Source organism: Poecilia reticulata, linkage group LG1 (genome assembly GCF_000633615.1).
Source record: "Poecilia reticulata strain Guanapo linkage group LG1, Guppy_female_1.0+MT, whole genome shotgun sequence".
Lineage (NCBI taxonomy): Eukaryota > Metazoa > Chordata > Actinopteri > Cyprinodontiformes > Poeciliidae > Poecilia > Poecilia reticulata.
Genome location: NC_024331.1, coordinates 28767029 through 28789880, shown reverse-complemented (window position 1 = coordinate 28789880; position 22852 = coordinate 28767029). Strand labels below are relative to the sequence as shown.

Genomic DNA, 22852 nt, shown 5'->3' with positions numbered 1-22852 from the left:
GGTGCGCTAAATGATAAAACATAAATTAACGAAGCTTCGAGGCAGGTCAATTTTCCTCGAGGAATTTTAATAATCGAGGTACTCGAATCACTCGAGGAATCATTTCAGCCCTAGCTGCGTCATTAATGTAAACACACCCTCGTTTTTAATACAGGTGTGATTTTTTTAATTTTTATACATCATATACTAATGCACCTTTTCTTTTCAGTTTTTTAAAGTCGGTTACATTTCACTCACTTAAAGATTGACCACATACATTTTCATAGTGTTTGATTCTTATTTGTGACAGAAAAGACTCCGTTTGTTTTGAAGTAAACAGAGACAAACTAATGCATGTCTCATGTGTTCAGAAGAACTTCTCTTGGTACAAAATTACCAAGAACTTAAGTGACTTCTTTGATTTATCTGTGAAGATGGTTTTATTGTAATATGCTGTTTGCTAAAACTGCACTGAATTCAACTAAAGGCTGTAAAGACAACAGTTATATAAACCAATTTGCCATAATGCACTAGGCAGGCACAGGACGTTTCAAAACTTCGCTGTTTCTTTGACAATAATTTTTTTCATGAGCTGCTGCTTGTGTTCATTTACCAAACCATACCAGCTTTATTTATAAAGCACTTTAAAAACAACCACAGCTGATACAAAGTGCTGTACATTAAAACACAACATAACAATAAACAAATAAAAACTCTTAACAGTTTAAAAACAAAAACATACAATTTAAAACTAGATCCCGCTGGAGTTGAAAGCCAAGTAAAATAGATGGGTTTTAAGACGAGCTTTAAAAGTGGACGGTGAAGGGGCCTCTCTGACCTGCAAAGGCAAGTTGTTCCATAACTTAGGACCCATGACAGTGAAAGCCCTGTCCCCGCTGAGCTTCGTTCTTGATCTCAGTACCTCCAAGAGCAGCTGATCTGCTGACCTGAGAGACTGATAGGGTACGTAGGGGTGAAGAAGCTCAGAGAGGTAAGCCGGGGCAAGATTATGTAGTGATTTAAAAACAAACATAAGCATTTTAAAATGAATCCTAAAATATACAGGCAGCCTGTGAAGTGAGCCCAAGACAGGGGTCACATGTTCCCTCTTTCGAGTTCCAGTCAAAAGTCGTGCAGCAGCATCTGAATCAGCTGCAGACGTGAGAGCAGCGACTGACTGACTCCCAGATAAAGTGCATAACAGTAATCCAATTGAGTCGAAATAAAAGCGTGGATCACCGTTTCAAAATGCTGCCTGGAAATATTTGCATTAGCAAAGGGCACCAACCAAACAACCTGGTTTGTCTGGATTTGAATTTGCCTTCGGACTTGTTTTAAACATTACTTTTAAATAACATTTCTGTATGAGTTAAAGTTGCAGCATGTAACTTTCACAAAAATCTATTTCTTACATATTTGTTAAAACTGTCACCATATTATGACAGTATAATTTGAGACAGATATTGTGTTGGAAAAAAAATGGAGCTCCTTCTCATCCTCCGAGTGCTCCTATTGCCATCTGAAGAAAATTACTGCTCCCGGTCAGAAACAATTAATCAGAGCCAGGAGGAAGGTCTTAGCGCTGTCAATCAAACTCGTGTACATGCTGCTCAATGTGCTAATGGCAGTAAAACAACTTACTGTTACAGGAAAGCCATTTTGCTAACTAGCATTAGCATTGATGACGGGTTGTGCTATCGGGAAGAAGCTGTAGTGAAGCAGAGAGAAAAGGGGGAGAATGCAAGCAGCTTGTACACAAGCATGATTAACAGTGTTAAGACCCTCCACCTGGTTCTAATTGGTTGTTTCTGAGTGGTGTATTTCTGTGATTAATCTTGGGAGCACTGGCAGAAAGCAGAGAAGCTCTTTATTTCCTTCTCCACAGATGATCTATCTTTTTTATACTGTCTTACATTTTTAGATTTCTAAAAGTCTAAAAATATATTCTCCATATTTTCCCTCTGTAAAAACTAGCTAAGAACAAAGTCACAAAGTAGCGATGGATCCTGAGAGGAAGCAGAGCTCTTCTCCGTCCCTTTCTATGATGACTGACCACTCCAAAGAGGACCGCGTGAACTTCACTGTGGATGAAAGGTGTGTTACTGTCATTACTTATCCTGTGTGCCAACTCTGAATAAAGCACAAGGATTCTAACTGCTCAGCTTTTTGTTAATGATTGCACATTTTCTTAAATTCACATATTTATATATTTTCCAGGAATTATCAGAGCTCTGTGGTGGATGAAATGAAAGTGAGGCCTTCAGACCCAACAGATCCATCTTTAAAGAGCTACAGGTCCATGTCCCCTCCACCAGATTTCAGGTTTGACCCTCCAGACATTAAAAAGGTTTATTTTCCTGTTTTATTTTTTTGGAACTCCAAATTAAAGACCAGGAGAATTTGATAGATTTTAAGGTGGATAAAACTTTAAATAGGTGTAACAAAAAATGTGCAATTATGGTGGTCTATGGAATTGAAACAGGATAAAGTAGAGTTGAAACGACTCGTCGGATTAATTGGGAAAAACTGATTATTAAGATAATCACCCATTAATTTAGTTACTAAATAATCTTTAACGGGAGTGTGGACAAAAATGCTATTTGTTTTTTTTTTTGTTTTTTTTTTAGCTCTGAATATGTTATTCCCTTGAAGGAATAACACAGGGGAATAATTAAGCCAAAACTGTGGAATATAAATATACATTTTACATTTAAGATGAAAAAAAAAACTTTGTCTATAAAGATGTTTTACCCAAATCTCCTTGGATGAAACAAATGTTTACCCCAAAACTTGTTTTTGAGTGAAAACAAATTTTGCGAAAAAATAAATAAATCTTCTATTCAGCACCTTTTGCTATCCAATCATTCATATATTAATCAAGAAAGTAATCAACAAATCAGGCCTACACTGTATTAATATCAAGTCAAGCAGAAACGGAGAGAGTTTTTCCACATGTTGATGCTATCTAGAAATATGCTTTGTTTCATTTTTTCTTGCTGCAAATGCAGCCTGCTCCTTTGAGCCTGGCTAGCATTGATTAATAGCATTACTCATCTTTTCAAATGTGTGACTTATTTGCAATGTGGACATGGAGGGAAATGGGTAATTTCTGCTCTGACTTTTGGTGAAGTTATGATGATTGTGTGTGACCGACTGCACTGCTGAGGAAACAGGAGAAGCTAATGGCCGCTCTCACTGCTGGCTCATGGCAGACAAGCTGCAGGTCAGCTGCAGAGAGCTGTCAACATAAAATTCTTCAACACAGAAAAAGAGTTGCTAGATTTATCACTAGTTGTTTTGAAAAAACTGTCACTAGTGGACAGTTTAATAAATGCAAATACAGAAAACTGTATTTGCATTTATTGACACAATTTTAAACAATAGTTACTGATCATAACATTATTGCAAGATCACAAGAACATCCACCAGTCCATGGCCTTCATGCTGACATCATCTAATCTCTACCCCCTAACTAGAGGTAGTGTAATATTTTACTGTAAAAGGCCAATTTGACCTAAACAACATGAAGCTGCGCCCAATGACAGAAGACAAGTGGTGTATCTTGACGTCCAGTACTAAGAGGTTTTGAAAGAGAGAAGGGCTGCAAGACCGTGACCATAAGTTTTACTCAAATTTCCACATATATCATCTAATCTGCTCCAAATTAAACACGACCATTAACCAAACCCCAAAAATATATTTATTAGAGGTGTGCTGATCGATCGGCCACCAATCATAATCGGTCGATTTCCGTGAAAAAGTGTATGATCAATCATCGGCGATCATTGGCTCTTGTTGCTGATACCGATCACCTGCATCTCATTTCTCAGCCTGCCTGTGCAGCTGATCTCCTCTTTCCTTCACACTGCGCAAACGTGCAGCAACAAATCCTAAGTGATGTGAAACCATAACACACTGAGTGAATGGGGAAGTTTGCGTGTAGCGACGGAAAATTGAATCACTTGGGGTTAAGCACGTAGAAATGCATCAACACGACGAATCTAATATGGCATAAAAACAATACAATACTTAAAGGAGATTGGCCACATCGAGGCTCACTGCAGTAAAAAAAACATGGAGGATCAGATACCAGGTAAAGCAGCGCACAGCTACAAACACTCACCCGGATTAGCATGATGGCCAGAAAGCTAAACAAATAACCCGCAAAATTATTTAAGTCTTCGAGGTGCGATGTAAGACGCTGGTTCTGCTCTTGCTGTTGAACTGCTGCTACGCGCTACAGACGGAGCTTCGCTTCTGCTCCACCTGGTAGTGACTCTCACACCGAACCTCTGCTTAAAGCTGCAGCATCTAACCTAGTGGTTCTCAACGTGGGCCTGTGAACGCCCGAGGGGCAGGGGATGGCAGGGGGCGCTGGCGGACATTTTTACAAAAGGGGGGCGCTGGGATGCCTTTGGGGGGGTTTGGTCGAAGGTAAACTTTACACCTTAAATGCACAACAATGCCAGTTTAGACTTTGAGCAACTTGGTAAAACTGTATTGTGAAACAGTAAATCATGCTTGGCTGCAACTGTATCGATGGCAGCTCTTCTTCTTTTCAGTGTTTGTAGGTTCTGTTAGCTTTTTGGCGCAGCTTCGTTCTCCTGCTACTGGTAGCTAAAATCACAATACCCTCGCTGTGTATCCCTCTGAAAAATGAACCCATTTAAATAAAGAAATCAAGAAATCCCTCCATGAGTGATACCACGATAGAGAGCGTTCATTTTATAGCGTTAACACCGGTGCTGTAAGTGGTCCGGTATGAAACGGGGGTGATAGAACAACACAGCACTTTTAAATTTCAATAATTAGAATGCATAAATTGTTTCCATTGTTTTAAAAGGTTTATGTCAGTCTGCCTTTTCCCCATCGATACGCTTCCCTACCGCCCTGCACCTTAGGTGCTTAAAAAAAAAGACGTTCACATTGCGCAAAACTCTGATAGAGGAGAAGCGGGACATAAAACGGAGCGACAAACTAGATGTGAATTATGGCATAAAAACAGAGAATCCGACGCTGAACAGTGAAAAAATCAACACATGATGTGAAACACATGACGATTAGGTGCCGCAGCAGGTAATGAGTGAATATTACTGGTGGTGAATAAACGATAAAATAAATCTAGCAACAGGAAAGAAACTAAAGTGGACATAGCAATAAACCAAGAGAGGATAATACTAATCAAAGGAAACTAAATAGAAATGACTGAAGAACAAAATGCAAGAATAGACTAAGAAACTAAAGTAAATACAGAGGAATAAACTGGTATGGCAAGACCTTTCCACTGAAAGCTCTGGTTTGCCCAATAAATGCCACGAGGGTGAAATTTTATGAATGATACTCTGATGTCCCATTCTMCTGAAGGCAGCACAGAGCTGCACCACCAGAAACTGACAGAAACACTGAAGAGAAGAGCTATGATTAATGTAGTTACAGTTCTATCCATGTTTTAATGTTGCAGAGCTCAGTCGTTTTGCAAATAGTTCAAAGTTTAAACTGGCATGTTGAACATCATTTTGTGGAATATTTAACAACTAGAAAATTGGACAAAATAAGAATATTTTTTCCATTCTGATTGGCTGCTGATAGGCCTACCGATTTTAACTTGAATGTTCATTGCATTTTTCATAGACGCCTGTATTGTTTTTATATTATTATATGTATTATTTTTGATGATAAATACAGAAACAAGCATAAAAACCAAAACATCTACAATAGTGATAGTAATATTAATGATAAAATAAGGGTCAGTGCAAAGTAGCCTGCAAATTCTTTGGTGAGGGATAATGAGGGACCTGGATAAAGGTTAGGCCCAAAAAAGTTTGAGAAACACTGATCTAACCTAAAAAAATAAATTATACATATTAAAACTTTCGCTGTCCTAACATGAGACAGATAATCTCTAAAAAAGTAATCGATCTCTTCCCTGTTCTGCATAATTACTCCGCTCAGTCAGAAACAGCCACTCAGAACTAGCAGTAATCAGCTAGCTGCCATGCTATCAGGAAGTTTTCATTCAGTAACTCAGGATTGTTTATTGTAATGGAACCTGTATTTGCCTTTGATTGTTAAGTTTTATACTTGAATTTCTTTGGCAATGTTGAGAGGTTTTATTTTGGCTCTTTGTATTATTTAGCCTCTTCAGAGCCACCATATGTTTTCAGTCTGTTAAATATAGTATTACCGATAGCAGTACAATTTGGACAATGCCTATTTTGTTTTGTTTTCTTCTTGGAAAAAGTTATTAAAAACAAGTTTTTGTCTAAATTAAGGTGAATTCATGGTTCCTTTTTCCACATAATGTAACCAGTAGTGCTCATGATTTAAAAAAATAATAATTATGTGATCGGTATCGGTGATCAGCCGTGATCATGGGTGATCGGAATCGGCAGGAAAAACTTGATCGACACATCTCTAATATTTATGCAAATATTTGGTGGCCATGGCCTAATTCCTGATTGTTTTGAATCAACAATCAGCCCCATCAGTCATAATTTGACCAAGGATTATAATATTTCGAACACATAGCTTTTCAGGACCTACAAACGAGTCTCTTGGACCCATGGCCCATAACCCTCAGGAAATCAGTCATGTTGTAGCAAAGCTGCCTTTTTGTCTGTTTAATACACATTGCATTGGAACAAACTCCTAGAATTTTGGACTTGAAAACTTCAGAATGACTCAGCATCTTAAGGCATTGGAGATCAAAAGTTATCAAAAGCCTTTTGCTGGATCAAAGCTGTATCTAGCTTTCTTCATGTAATCACAGACCAGTATTTTAACACATTTACTTACTGATTTGGTGACATCACATTAGCTCTGCCATCTTTCAACAGGAAGTCAGTTTTTTTTGGTGAATACCCTCCTTTTGAACTGATCAAAATCCATTACAAGTTTTATTTACATTTTTTTTAATTGAGTTATTAGTTATGCTTTTCTCATTACTAATTGGCACAGCGATCCTAAAGTATTTCATTTGGGAGGAGGAGGATAAGGAGAAGAGAAGCTTTTTCTGGGAATAGAAAGTGGGTGGCTGGACAACAGCCAAATTTATTTGTAAAGCACACGTTGCAGTTAAGGATACTTTTTTATTTTTAGGTTTTATTGGCTCTAGTGGCCTTTATTTGATAGTTAATTGAAAGGAAAGTGGGTATTGAGAGAAGGGGAAGACATGCGGCAAAGGTCGCCAGGCCGGGAATTGAACTGGCGATGGCCGTGTCGAGGACTAAAGCCTCCATATGTGGGTTGTGCTTAAACCCTGCGCCACCACAGCACACCCAGTTAAGGATATTCTTAATGGGAAAGATTTTTCAAAGTCTCAGAATGCTGAAAAGCTGCAAGTGTATTTTCTTGATGTTTCCCCCTGTACATTTATTCCAATTTTTACCTGTAACTGAGTCAAATCTGTTAGGTACACTCTAAAATGGGACCGTATGTTATTTTTCCAAATGAAAAGACACAGAACCGTTGAGTCTTTAACAGTTAAATGAAAATATACATTGCAGAGTTAATGTGAAATAAAATACAGCAGGTATTGTTAACCTTAAAAGGGACCCATTAGTCAAGATTTTCTTTTTGATAATTTTTGCATTTCCATTCAGATCTCTACTGCTTCTACAAACAGTCTAAGCGTTAAAAAAACATACAACAAGTCACACTCGTAGGACTCTGCCCCTCATGCAACTCTAAGCTGAGCCTAGCCCCTAAACCAAGCAGAACTCTGCTGATTTCAATAGAAGACGATCGTGTTTGATCAGATGGTCTTACTGCTTTATGTGCTGTACAATGGCTGCTGAAAAGATCAAGTGTTGTGTTGTTGGCTGGCTTGAACATTCTTCTAGTCCCAGATAAAAGGAGCTCTATGACTTTGTTTTATTTTTAAGTCTCCATCAATATTTTTAAAGTGCATTGTGAAGTATTGCATAACAAAAGGTTTATGTACAAAAACAAAATTCAAAATAATTTTCTAAACTTCACATTAAAAAAAATTACACTCACTTAAGGTGGTTTTTGTCTTTTACAAAAAAAGAGAGTTAATGCTCCAAAAGGGAGATAGAAACACACTTGCTAAATAAGTTCTGCCTTAGCGAACACTAAAGGAGTGGTGTAATGTCATCACTGGCATTGTCCCAGCCATATTACCAAAGAAAATTGTAGGGTGGGTGAATAATTTTCCATGTACCCTTTTGAAAACTACAGACAGTACACTGTAGATTTTGCCAACAGACCTAGGTAAAGTTCTATCCCTACTCTTTGTAGAAAATCCGAAGATATAACATGACACCATTCAGAAACCATTTTCTGCATCCTTGAATTATGCATGGGGCTCCACTTTTTCCAGTTCTAGGTTTGGCTAAGGGTGAAAGATCCGTCCGTCCGTCCATCCATTCATTCATTCATTCATTCATTTTCTGCTGCTTATCCGAGGTCGGGTCGCGGGGGCAGCAGCTTCAGAAGGGAGGMMCAGACTTCCCTCTCCCCAGCCACTTCTTCCAGCTCCTCCGGGGGAATCCCAAGGCGTTCCCAGGCCAGCCGAGAGACATAGTCCCTCCAGCGTGTCTTGGGTCTTCCTCGAGGCCTCCTCCCGGTGAGACGTGCCTAGAACACCTAACCAGAGAGGTGACATTCCATGTCCCAAGAGCCAGCTTCTGCAGCCGAGGATCAGACCGCCAGGGTCCCCTCCCTCGGCTGCCGCCCATAACACAATGCACCCGACCCCTTTGGCCCCTCCGACAGGGGGTGAGCCSWTCGGGCTGAGCCTGGCCGGGCTCCGTGGGTAAAAGCCTGGCCACCAGGCGCTCGCCATCGTGCCCCACCTCCAGGCCTGGCTCCAGAGTGGGGCCYCGGTGACCCGCGTCCGGGCGAGGGAACGCCAGATCCAAAGTTTGTCTCCATCATAAGGGGTCTTTGGGCTGCGCTTTGTCTGGTTCCTCACCTAGGACCTGTCTGCCTTGGGTGACCCTACCAGGGGCACAAAGCCCCAGACAGCATAGCTCCTAGGATCATTGGGACACTCAARCCCCTCCACCACGATAAGGTGGCAGCCCAAGGAGGAGAGGGTGAAAGATGCATGGTTTTATAGTTGCGCATTATGGCAGCCATTTTCACTTGCATAAAGTGTGAGTGTACACATGGAATTGATGGACAGCAGAAACTTATTTGGATTTAAATGACATGAGGACCCAAAAACAACTCATTCTGAAAAGAGCTCAGAATAGGAAGAAATGACTAGGTAAAATCTATCTGAGGATGAGTTTGTGCCAAAAATGTGATGGACAGGTTTTGATGTTAATTTTTGAACAAGATGATGATCTGGCACATAGCAACACATTTAACTCTGCTGTTAGTTTGGTCAAACAAAGTACCTGAAATTGAGTGAATGGAAATTTTAATTTGTTGGGTATGTTTCAAGAGATGGTTTGTCAAGTGAACCTTTTGTGCTTTTTTTTGACATTTAATTTTTTTTAATGTAGCACTGTAGAAATACACTTTGTTTGTTAAATGTGTTTTTCATGTGATTTGTTCACAGCAATGCAATTGGTGGACTGCTGACAAAAACAGTATGTGTTCTCTTAATAACAATAATGGATGTTCAGAAAAGTCTGTGGAAATACCATAACCTAATTTATCTTCTGTTTTACCTTCTTTAGGACGATCATAATTTAACACTTCCACCAATTATTGAAGACTGGACTAAGGATCAAGTTAAAGACTGGTTGGTTATTAAACTGAGGGTATCAAAAGAACTTGCACAAAAACTTTATGACCAGGAGCTTACAGGAGCTTGCCTGACCTCTTATGAAAAAGAAGACTTGCTTGAACTTGGTGTTCCACCTGCACCAGCAATACAAATCTTAAGGCAGATTAAGAAGTTTAAGAAGCAATCAGAAACATTTGTACCAGCCACTCCAGTACCAGAGAGAGAACTCAACCTCAGGGACAATGCAGAGATGTCACAAAAGCTGGATGAATCAGCAGAAAATGAGACTGTGTCATCAGATTCAGGAATCCAAAGTCTAAGTTCTTCAGTACAGATGCTACAGATGACAAGTGACTTATTAAGAGTTTATCCAAATATAGCTGAGAGACAATTTGATATTCAAACTCATGACAACTTAAAAGCTCCACAACGACAGAGGCCAGTATGTCAGATTCGACCCTTTGATAAAAGTAACTCCTCAATCTTCTACATGGAAAATGACATTCTTCCACCAATGGCAGGTCCAAGTAATCTCATTGACCCTGTTCATGAGTACCACCTCGTGCCAAATGTAAACCAAGCAAGTGAAAAGGAGATCCTTTATGAATTCACTAGAGAAGTATTTAGTTTTGCTGCCAGCTGCATGAATTCACGAACCAATGGAACAATACATTTTGGAGTCAAAGGACAACAACAAGAGCAACAACAATGTCATGTAGTTGGGCAAAGGATCTCCTCTCTCAATAAGTACAATGAGGCGTTTGAATCATCTCTGGGGGATTTCTTTGAAGAAGAGTACGTGAAAGTTGCCCGATTGTGTATCAGACCACCAAACTTTATACCAGTCCTCCATGAAAATGGAACAGCTTCAGACAAGTGGGTGATTGAGGTTGATGTGGTTCCAGCAATTTCACAGACACAGGATTATCTTTTCTATACTGAACTGGGTATTACATCATCTGAAGAAAAACATCAGTGCAAAACTCTGTGCCTATTTGTTAGGGAAGGTCCACAGTCGGTCAACATTTTAGCAGATACTAATCCACGAGTTGGTCAAAAAAAACTGAAAGATCTGACTGAAAAAGTCAAGAACTTGGTGTCAGCACGCAAGGCAGCAGAGGAAAACAAAGAAAGATGTTTCCCTCAAAGCCACCAGGGACAAAGGCTAAAGCAGCTGATGACACGTGGAAGACATGTTCTTGAGAGTTCCCTTCAGGTTATTGTAGTTACTGACAAATGTCACCCAGGGCAGTTGGAGCACATGGATTTCCTAAATGAAATATCTCTGTTTTCTGTACTAGAGTTTGACCCAGAGTCTGATTTAAATGGAACATGCCATTTTTACAGAAAAGATCATATTGCTAATCTCCACTACCCACAAATGTACACCACTCAGGAAAGTTTACCTACACTGCTGGGAAAGCTTAACTTGTTTAAGCAAACAAGTTGGATTTTCTGCAATGGTCGATTAAATGAGGAGAGTGAAGAACACATGCCACTAAAACCCAGTGAATGGCTCAAGAGGCGTTCATTTGACATCAGCAAAATGATTGGTTTTCTTTGCAGTCCAGATGTAATTTCAAAAGACAGACTTCTGGTTATTTTTGTGCTTCATTCAGCTGTCACTCATTTGTCGCACCCTATTTTGGAGACATTCTGTGCAATCTATCGCACCCTGGAGGGGGCTGACAACATGCTGTGCATCTGCAGAGATTCGGGAGTATTCAGTCACTGGAAGAAGCTGATAGAGTTACGTTGTGAGGAAGACATCTCCAATAAATGCATCTATGAACTGAGCCTGAATGAAATATCCAGTACAGTAAAGCAACTCAAAGAGCCCCAAACACAATCATCCCAGAGATACCTGCCATCCACAGGCTCAAGCTCAGTGCTGTTGACAAAAAAAGCTGAGGAACTTTTCACAGATTTTGACATTTTGAGTGAAAATGAGTGTGAAAAAACAGAAATAGAAAAGTCTGATTCCTTTGATGGGTTTAATAAGAAAATAGAAGAGGCATTCTATAGAGGGGGTCAAGTAAGATGGTGGAACTTTCACTTCTCTGAACAGAGAGGCAGTCTGCCATTCATTAAGAGAGACAAATACAATGAGTTGTATGATCTGATCACACCTGTCGAAGGCTACACATTTTCATGTGTCATGATCAACCTTTTCCATCCCCCAGGATGTGGGGGAACAACCCTTGCAATGCATGTTCTTTGGAACTTACGGAAGAAATTCAGATGTGCAGTCGTAAAAAACAACAGGGCAACAAATAACGACATTGCAGCTCAAGTCATAAACCTGCTCACTTATGGAAAACAGGATCAGCCTGGATACACACCTGTCATCCTCTTAGTGGACAACTGGGAGGATGTTGAGGACCTTAAGCAGTGCATCCTTCATGTTGCTGGTGAAAGGAGGCAGCAGAACGCTCTCATGGTTATCATACTGAACTGTGAGAGAACGCAGTTTCCCGATGAGAGTTCCAGAAATAGCAACCTTCCTAACATATTCATAACCAACAAGTTGTCTACCAAAGAGCAGGGATTGTTTTCTGAGAAACTTCAGCAGCTAAAAACTTACCATGAAAAGCCTGAAACCTTTTACGCTTTTATGATCATGACAAAAAATTTCAGTGAGACTTACATCACCAACATTGTGAGCAACAGTCTTAAAGATCTTGATGCAACTGGTCGACAAGGGAGGCTCCTCTCCTTTCTGGCTTTGTTGAACACTTTTGTGAATGGATCCTACATGTCTCTCTCTTTGTGTGAAGAGCTACTTGGCATGAAAAATGCCTTTTGGAAAAGAGAGACACTTGAGAATGTAATGAATCCATATTCCACACTGCTGATAACATTCAGTGTTGAAGAGCATGGGTCTTATCAAGCGGTCCGGTTCTTACATCCAATGATTGCCAACAATTGCCTTCAGATACTTGAACAAAAACACAAACTATCCTTGGCAGAGATAGTTATTGACATTTTACACTGTGACAAGCTCTATAAATCTTGCATGGGAAAGGATTTTCTGGTTCAGAACATTCAAAGCATGCTCATTTCCCGACACAGGAAAGAACAAGGGGATGACAAAGATACACAGTTTTCTCCTTTGATTGAAAAAATACATGGAGATGAAGGATCAGAAAAAGTCAAAGAGCTTTTTGAGAAAGCCATAGGAAGGTTTGACAGAAGTGCTACTCTGCCACAGGCACTGGCAAGATATTTCTGTCTGAGAGAAAAAGACTTCCAGGCTGCCCTAAAATGGGCTTTGGATGCACGAGGTAAAAATTCAAATTCCTACATTGCAGACACAGTAGGACAAGTTTACAAGAGCCAGCTCAAAAAGAAAATTGAAGATTCAGAGCCTCTCACTGCTGAAGCTCTTAATGAATGCTTGATACTGGGCTCCAAAGCTGTAAAAGCCTTCCAAGAGTCACAGGAGCTGGCCAAGAAAGATGAAACTATAGACCCATTTGATCTCCACAACAGAAAGAGGCCAAAGTCCTACAACACATCAGGCTATGTTGGAGAGACAGAAGTTATGATGATCCTCCTTGACCTCATCAGAGAACTTCCTCTTTCTCAGAGCAGAGACAGATACCAAACAGACAAACTATTACAGATTCTCAAAGGCCACCACACAATAAAAGATTTTCATTTTGATCACAGCAACGCTGCTACTGCCCAGTTTGTGGACATCCTGTCACACCATGAGAGATTTTTGATTTCTTTGAAGCCAAGACTGAAGGAAATTTTCTGCTTTTTTGAGAACTATTTCACATACCTGAGACCTAGGTCAGAGGAAAGGGTAATAGCTGATGAGAGACACAAAAATAAGTTGTCAGAGCATTTCAGAAAATACCTAAAGATATTCAGTAGTTCAGAACAAGAAAAAGCATCCGAAAAAGCCAGAAACCCAAATCTGAGTCTACACCAGGAGATACAGGACCAGAGGTTTTACCTGGAAACAAAGCGAGCAGACTCATTTGCTGGACTGTTGCAGTGTTTGAGTGATAAAAGTGGTGCAGAGATGGAACACATCATCAAAAAGTGGAAGTTTATCTTTGAGAAATCACCTAAAAGATCAGTATCAGACACAGTCAACTTCATCTTGGCAAACATAGTGATGCACAGCATCAAGCCATCTTCAAAGGAACTGACAAAATATGAGGAGTTGGGTGACCTTCTGAATGAGGAACTACAAAAAGAGGGTACTCACTCAAATTCAACAGAGATGTACTACCTGTCCATGCTACTCATGTGGCCTACTAAGGATAGAAAACTGGAAAGCTTTTCAACATACAAAGATATCGCCACATATTTCAGATCTGCCAAGAAATCATTTCACAGACGTTTTTCTCACATGTTCCCAGCCAGGACTGCCTTAGCTCATTTCTTTCTTGGCAAATCCACTGGACTGAAGAGAATAGTCTCTAAAGTGAAGCTTGATCAAGTCTTAAGGCAAGAGTCTTGCAGTGATCAGAGTAATCAACCTCGTACACCACACCAACTTTGGCAGAGTGGAGCTGCTTGGAATGAACCACAGGTGGAAAAAGAGCTGTTAAGGGTGAAGGGAATTTCTGAAAATGGAGAAGTATATGTGAACTATGAAGGGAACCTAAAAATTCCTGTCCGTCCAGCTTATCTGGGAGACATCCGCAGCGGATGCAGTCGGGAACAAATATCCTTCTATATTGGATTCACAATGGAAGGTCCTGTAGCCTACAACATTAAATATCTCACTGCTCAGTAAGGAAGTAATCAGTACCGTTACAGTAATTACACAAAAACACTGCAAGAACTCCAGAAAGTGGTAAAACACATAGTCTTCAACTACAGTGAATAAAGACAAAAACATTGAAGACTTACTAGAAATAATAATTTGGCCATGATTTATTTTGCAAACCATTATTAAAAACTGTACAAACTTCATCCAAAGTTAATTTTTTTTTTTTTATAATTTTTTTGTCAGATGTTCTAGGTTCTGAGATTTTAGATCGTTAGCCTTTTGAAATATTTCTGGGCTGTAGGCCTGTTTAAAAAACTGAAGTCAAAACTGAACAAACGGATTATTGTGCTTCTGTTTATGGATCAAACATGTGGAACAATCTAACGTTTCCAGAGAAAGTAGATCTATTTTTACTTTTAAGAAAACAATAAAATATATTCTGTCAAGGTATAATAAAGTACCATTGATTCAGTAGAGTGCAGTATCATTACAAAGATGTTTTATTTTCTTTGTTATATTTATCTTTACATATACACATTGTTTGTTTTGTGTTTAAAGACATATGCTGCTGGTTGATTGATGCTTATTTGGTTTTGGTATAATAAACTGACTTTTGAGAGAGGTGGTGGAGTATACAATATTTTTTTTCTTCAAATGACTCATTCAAAATCTGTTTATGTGACATGTTTGTTAAAGACTGTAAATGAATTAAATGAACACATTTTAGCTAACCTTGCACGATGCATTTCTCAGTGTGAAGCTTCCTATGTAAAATTGAGAAACAATTTTGTTCTATGAGTACCGTATTTTCCGCACTATAAGGCTCACCTTCAATGAATGGCATATTTTAAAACTTTTTTCATATATATAAGGCGCACCGCATTATAAGGCGCATAGAACAGACGCTACAGTTAGGGTTTCCACCTGTAATACTCTACAAATGTGTAATAATAAAGAAGTGGTCCCCGAGTGCTTTATATAGTAGTCTGCCCCAGTCGTTGTTTCACTCACGGTGTTGGTGTTGCGTTATTGTGCCCAACTGCTTTCTGGGTAACACAGACTAACCGACACGCTGCCGCCGCAGTCTGTGTCTCTCTTCCCCCCACCCCCTCCCGGCTTTAAATGTATAGGGGCTGGTCCCTTGGTAACCCTAGTCGAAGCATCCCGGATGAATGTCTAAAGCCACTTTCTTGACATAAAGAATGTTAAAAAAAACAGTCCGACTCGGGTCGGCGAGGAGAGCCTTCCGCGACTGGGCCGGGGCGTGGCCGGACGATGGTCACCCTTCTCCATTCGCGCACGGCATGTTCGTGGAGAACATGGTGCTAAATGACCTGCAGACGACCTGATTATCAGGTCGGTAGGTAGATAGGTCAATCAAACTTTATTAACAAACCAGCGTTCTGACAATGACAATTATCCCAGCATGCACCGCGCGCTTCTTCTACAGGCGAAAATGAAGTCGGCGGCTGCTTCCCGTAGTTGCTAGACCTGTTGTGGCTCAATATTGGTCCATATATAAGGCGCACCGGATTATAAGGTGAACTGTCGGCTTTTGAGGAAATTGAAGGTTTTTAGGTGCGCCTCATAGTGCGGAAAATATGGTATTTATGTTGAACAAAACTGGTCAGATGTAAGATTTAAATATGAACAGCCATGGTAATATGACCCATTCCATAATTTTGTTATTTCCTTTAAAATAAAATGTCCAAATGACAAATGTTTTGAGTTTCACAAGTTTTTGACCTTTGTTACTGTCTTTACAGTTGTTAATTATTGTAATCATTGACCAGAAAACATGGAAACTTCCACAACTGCCACATGTCACTGAGGAAGTCTTAATTTGTACATATTTGTGACTATCAGTGTCTAATATGATTTGAGTGATCAGTATGACTATTGTGGCAGATACTTGAGTTTACAATTTAGACCAGAGGAAGGACTTTTATTGTGAAGGTGAGAAGACCGTCAATGGCATAAAGCGAGAAAGGAAGAGATGTAAAGACTGTCCTGTTCATTGTTGGAAGTGTGTTCTGCTTAAAGCAAGACTCAAAACACTTTTCCTCTCTTTTCTGCCAACTGCTGTGTATCAAATACTTAATTCCCCAACAATAATCCAAATATCTTCATACCAAAAGTGAAAACAGAAGTGTTACGCCCCCAAGGTCTAGGGGTCTAGGGGTCCAGGGGCGATAACATAAAATGTGTCCAGAGGAACAAATGGTGTGTAAAATGATTTATTACAAGAACGTTTTCCAAAACAATACAATTTAACCCAACTAATGCAAAACAAAAGGGGTCAACAAACTAAAGAATATTAAGTGCAAATTAAAGTTACAAAAAGGGTCCAAACAAGTCACTTCAAAGTAAACTCAAAAGAACCCAAAAATGGGAAAACAGGGAACACACAAAGGGAATGTTAAGGGGAGCACAGAGCCTCCCAAACACGAGCTTCTAGCTTGTGAAGTGAAACTAAAGCAGTCAAACTACTTAGCAGAACAAGCAGAAACAAAACAGTTAAAAAATCGCCACAGCAGTTGTACAAAATAGTTAAAACAAACTGCCTAAAGCAATTGCTAACACCAAACAAGGGGGACAGCTTTACAAAACCTCTTCAAACTARCTGCCCCTCTAGAGGAAGGATTCARGAGCCCTTTATAGGGTGCAGGTGGGCCTCATCAACATCTGATTGATTTGAAAATCCTCTGCTGGTCCAATAGTGGAACTGCTCTCCGACAGCCTTCAGACCAGCCAATCAGGAAGAATCTGCATAACAAAAGGAGCCTGCACAGCCTCAAGAGGCCAAAGGCCATAACAAGAAGTGTGTTCAGACAGAAGAGGTTTAGGTAAAGTGGATAAAGTATAAAAAGGTTCAAGCCAGTGTTTATACCTAAAACCTTAAGATGCCTGTTAGAAAGCTGAGGATGAAGATTAATTTTCTTATTAATGTGGATACTTTTTCAGAGGAGCATAACTCATCTGTAATTAGGATGAGTTAGTGCACTGATTTCAGGAAAAAGCCCACAATAGTAAATATAACAAACAGAATTTAGTACTTTAATCCACTTAAAAACACATGCAAGTCTAATAGCTCAGTTAGCAAGTTTGCTAGCTTTCTTTGTCAGCTTCTTTGAAACTACTGTAGTGGCTTTTGGTTGATTTTCATTACATATATTATTTCAAATTTAAGTGCAAATATACTAAATAAAGTTATGTTAGATGCCTTCAGCCTATAAAATCTTACTAAGCAACCCAAAATTCAAGCACGACTGTTTCATATGCACATTAAACCATCATATCTTTTTGCTGCTCAATGATCCACCTAAGTTGAGACAGCAGTTTATTATCTGCACAAAATACAGCAGCAATTCAGTCGTGGGCAGAGATCTTGTGGACAATTAGCATGAGCTCTGTTCTGATTCATCAGTATTTTCTAACATTGAAATTAATCCGATAAATAAAACTGGTAACAACCGATATTTATTTCTATCTTGTTGCCATTTTTTTAAACAAGTGGACAATGTTGGTTACGCGGTATTGGTTTGGTCATGTGACAGTGATGATGACGATGCAGAGCAGGATTGTGGGATGTTTAACTAACCCAGAAAAACAGTGGTGAAGTCAGTGGGGTGTTTTTTTTTTCAAGGAGTTAAAATCTTGTAATTTTAACTCCAATATAATATAAATATTGGTTAGCGCCATAACGGAAATGTTTGTATCGGACATCAATACGAACCCACATTTTCATATTGGTGCAATGCATCCCTAAATATTATGTTATATTAATACAGCAGTAATATTACATCAGTTTTGTAGATTAATAAAAGCTAAGAAAAAAAATCAAAAGATCCTAAAATTATTTTAAATTTGGAATCAAAAATACTAATTTTGTCTGTCACGTTTATAACTTTTATATGTTAAACATTGTACAACAAACATGTGAACAATAACATTTCAAAACGCTGTAATCAGAACATTTTCGGAACATTCCCAAATTGTACACAGTAACGTACCTGCACAAAATACCATAGCAATTCAGTTGTTGTGGATATAATAGATATTGTGCATGAGATCAGTTTTAAGCTGCAAGCTTAGCTGAACACGTTAACACAAAATCGAACAAAATACAATAAAATCCAACAGTAACTGCCAGCAAAACATGGCGAAAACAAAACAAGGAGCATAATACACAAGATAATATAACTAGCTGCTAGCTGTAACATGACTCAAATGTTATATTTTGTCTACACTCATTCGCAAACACGTTACCTCGTTTTGAGAAGTCATGTTACTGTTCAGATATAACCAGCCACAGCAGCTGGCCGAATTCAGTGGGATTTAACCAAGATTCATTTATATATATTATATGTTACTATTTGTCTTCTAAAATCCCGGATTATTACTAGGTCATCTTACAAACTTAAGTTTTTTTCTTTTACTGTTATCGTCGTTACAGCTTCAGATCGGGACCAACGGCTGCTCCACAGAAATAACGGCGTTTATGCGGCTTAACGCTTAGAATTAAGAAGCCACTTATTCCACAGTGCCACCTGCTGGACACTTTGAAACCAGCTTCAGACAAACAGATAAAACCATTTTGGATAAAACCATTTTCAATAAGTCAAAACTGAAATTTAATTATGATTAAAGCAAGACTCAAAGTGAACCAGCTTATTATAGTCTTTAATTCTCATTAAGTGCATTTTTTTGCAAATCAAACTTATTTTGCATGTCAGAAATCTTTTTATGCTATTCTAAGTTTTTGTTTGTGACTCAAAGTTTTGCTTGTGATTCTCACATGAGTCCTGTGTAGGGCCTAAAATCACAACCAAAGATTTCTGATGTGTGAAAATAAAAGTTTATGTTTGGCAAATGACTTTAAGTTCACAAGACAGAAATGAGTTCTTTAATTTAAAAAGTTTTTGAAACAAAACGATTTGTTTTTTAAAAAATAAATCATTACAATTCCAAAAGTTTTGATTACAATTTTATTTTACTTAACTGAGGTTAGTTTTTTTTCCCCATTGAATAATTGGGAAACAAATGTAACATCATACTCTGCGAACCAGACCCTAAACTTACTTAAAGTCTGGATTGAGTTTTTTCCCCTTCATTAATGTCACTTTTATTACATTCATTATATCTATCATGGTAATTCAGGGTGAGTTATTTTTAATTCTAAATGAATATCCTTGTTGGACTTTTATTTAAGTGTTTTTCTCCTTCAAGATACATTTACCTAACGCTGGAATAAATGCAATGTACGTTATGCAGCAAAGGAAATTAGAAGATCGGACATATATCCATTATGGAGATGATCGGTTTTGGACGGGCGTTGAGCCCTTATTGCATAAGCGATACTAAAGAATGACTGATATCATTAACGGTACAGGGAAGAAGCTTTTAGTTATCTTGCTTTGCTAGCAGAGTCGTTAGCTATCAGCTAGCTAGTAGCACAACAACAACAGCCTAATGTCTGTATGATAAAAATACTGAATCATAGATAAGAACAGTTTCTCCTCACCTGGCTGTCTCTTCCCGGTCAGTAGTTCTTCAGAGAAAGGCAGAGGCCTGTCAGTGTCTGTTGTATTTCATTTAAACCGCGACTCCGAGCTGAAGCAGAAACGATAAGTTAATGTTTTCCATCATCTAACAAGTAGCAAGTCTACTCCACTTTATTCACCAAAAACGTTAATTTTTTTATTTTTTATAATTCACCAAAAACTGTACTGTGATCTGGAACGTTCGCTACGTTGAGCTCCAGTTAGCTGCCTTATCTCACTTCGCGAGAGGCAACTGCGTCATGCATCACGGGCAAAAGGTCAAAGGTAACAAGGTGACCGGAGGGCTTATTATGTTGTACAAAAAATAATAAAAATTATTTTAGTACATGTTATGTGTCAGAAGAGGGCTTAAGGAGCAAAAAGGGCAGGTGCTCAAGCACCCCCCCTGCACGTGCCTGCTGACGATTAGACACATCTTCTCCCGCTCAGAGGAAACCACTGCGCATGTCTGGAGCTCCGCATGCGAGTGAAAGGGGGAGGCGATGGGTGACAACAGACACGTAAGTCATGTTACTGCTTGGATTTTACGAAGCCATCTTAAGTCCCCGAACTTCACATTTTAACGGAAAAAAAGAGCAACGCGACTTGGATGTAACGAGTAACGCGACAGTTTTGTAGAAATGTAGTGAAGTAGAAAGTACAGATACTTACTGTAAAATGTAGTGGAGTAAATGTAGAAAGTACCCATTATTAAATATACTTAAGTAAAGTACAGATACACGAAAATTGTACTTAAGTACAGTAACGAAGTACTTGTTCTTTCAAGTACTTCGTTCGTTACTTGTACTTGTGCTTGTACTTCGTTACTTCCACCACTGACCAGGCCCTGCACTTATAGAAAGTGGACTGACCCACATTACTTCCTGTCTAAATTTAGAAAATACATAAGAAAGGCCATCCATCCGTCCATCCATCCATCCATCCATCTTCTTTACAATGCGACTTGGATGTAACGAGTAACGCAACAGTTTTGTAGAAATGCAGTGAAGTAGAAAGTCCAGATAAAAATGTACTTAAGTACAGTAACGTAGTACTTCGTTACTTCCCACCAMTGGTTCTTGCATTATCATTTTTCCATTACCATTGTATTACTTAAAAATGGTCTCAAAMYAGCAATATTATTRTTTATCRCAATAACGTCTGGAACAAYTTTTTGTCCATCAAAATTTGTTAWTGTGACAGGCCTACACACATATGACATAAAGTGTAGTTAATTTATTATCAGGGATGGCATGATTACTTTGAAAAAATWACTTGATTACTCAATGAAAAATCCATCAGMWAGAAAATGTGCAWCWCTTTTCCCTCCATCGTTTACTTTTGTGTCGCTGGTTTTACACATGAAACGTCATCGAAAAAGAAGAAAGCAACAATATGTGTTTACTAAAGAAATGACTAATTGACAACACACAGTAACTTGGATACCTAACTTTAATCGGACCATTGGATNATGACTAATTGACAACACACAGTAACTTGGATACCTAACTTTAATCGGACCATTGGATTGGTAGTAGTAACGCCTTAGATTATGCATTACAAGGGCTCAGATTAGATTAACACATTGATGACACCATTGTTAGACATGTCTGCTCAAGGTATTTACGGATCTGTCAGGTTTCTGATATGTGCCCCCCCAATGATAAATTCGTTCCTACACCCTTGTCAGCAGCAGTCAGTGGAAGACAAGAACGACTGTGGCAGTTACTATGCTGCCTAGAAAAATAATAGTTAGGTTGTCAAAAAAAGATGATAATAATAAAAGAGAGAGAGAAAAAGGCAAAGTGTCAATTTATAACCCAGCTTTTCTCCGAGAGAGGTGAGTAGACTGTGAGATTATCAACCATTTAGCATAATTAACTTAACAATAGACTACTGTTTGCCTCCTTTTCACCAGCACTTAATTAATTAAGGAAAAAAATTACCAACATACTCATATATTTAACTTGTCCCTTGTACCTTTTACCACACTTAAAAACAGATGAGTCAGTCAGCAGCAGCTCTAACTCACGTCCCTCCTGACCCATCCTCTCCTGAGTGAAATTAAAGCTGCAGTATGTAGTTTTTTCACATATTTGTTAAAACTATCATTATGTTGTGACTGTATGGTATGAGTGAAAGGAACGTAATAGGAACGTCAGGTTGAAGGAGCGGCGCTCACTCGCTCCCCCCTATACCCCCGAGGAGACGATACGTGAAGGGTTAAACTCGCTACATTTACCTCATTGCATACGCTGCATATCCACTTTTTGCGCCACTGCCTGGCGGCGCCCATGAATCCAGATATTATATATAATAAATAGGCTTAATACAGAGTTAAATTAAATTCGATTTTAAAAGTTTTAAATTACCTAGGAAAATATGCAGCTCTAGATGTTTTGACTGAAGTCCTGGGATTAATTATTCATTTCTGTAGAAGAATAATGAATCTATTTGCCCTAATGTGAAGTGTGTATCTGGATTTCTAATAAAATTAATTGTACTTGTAGCCTGGCAACTATTATAATCCTGAAATTCATTCATCAAAATGCTTATTTAAAGTTAGAGGACAAAATAACTTGGTATTTTACCAAACATATAAAATATGTAAAATTGTCAATATAGCATACTAAATTTTAAATGTACGCCTAATAAAAGAGAAAGGGATGCAGTGCTTTGCTACATTATCACTAGATAAACAGGTCAGGAAAAAGTTAATTAGGAAAAAATTATGGAAGGAGAGGGAAGTAGTTCAGTTATGCTAGCTTGACTTTGACAACCTAAACATGTAGATGTGGTGAGGAATTCTGTTTCAGTTCAGTTAGAAAATAAAAGGCGAGTTAAACACCAACTCTAACAGATCATCAGTACAGCAGGTGTTTAATGAGCTAATAGCAG

General features: G+C 38.7%; 1 protein-coding gene across 1 annotated transcript in view; it reads left to right on the top strand.

The window, feature by feature from the left end:
- LOC103470735 (sterile alpha motif domain-containing protein 9-like) overlaps positions 1 to 15388 on the top strand; it is a 17767-nt gene extending 2379 nt beyond the window's left edge. The window contains exons 2-5 of the mRNA XM_008419380.2: positions 1954 to 2073; positions 2197 to 2301; positions 9509 to 9539; positions 9630 to 15388. Coding sequence (XP_008417602.1) covers positions 1979 to 2073; positions 2197 to 2301; positions 9509 to 9539; positions 9630 to 14435 — 5037 coding nt within the window. The 5' untranslated portion in view covers positions 1954 to 1978 and the 3' untranslated portion in view covers positions 14436 to 15388. The remainder of the gene's footprint in view (positions 1 to 1953; positions 2074 to 2196; positions 2302 to 9508; positions 9540 to 9629) is intronic.
- The last annotated feature ends 7464 nt before the right edge of the window (positions 15389 to 22852 follow it).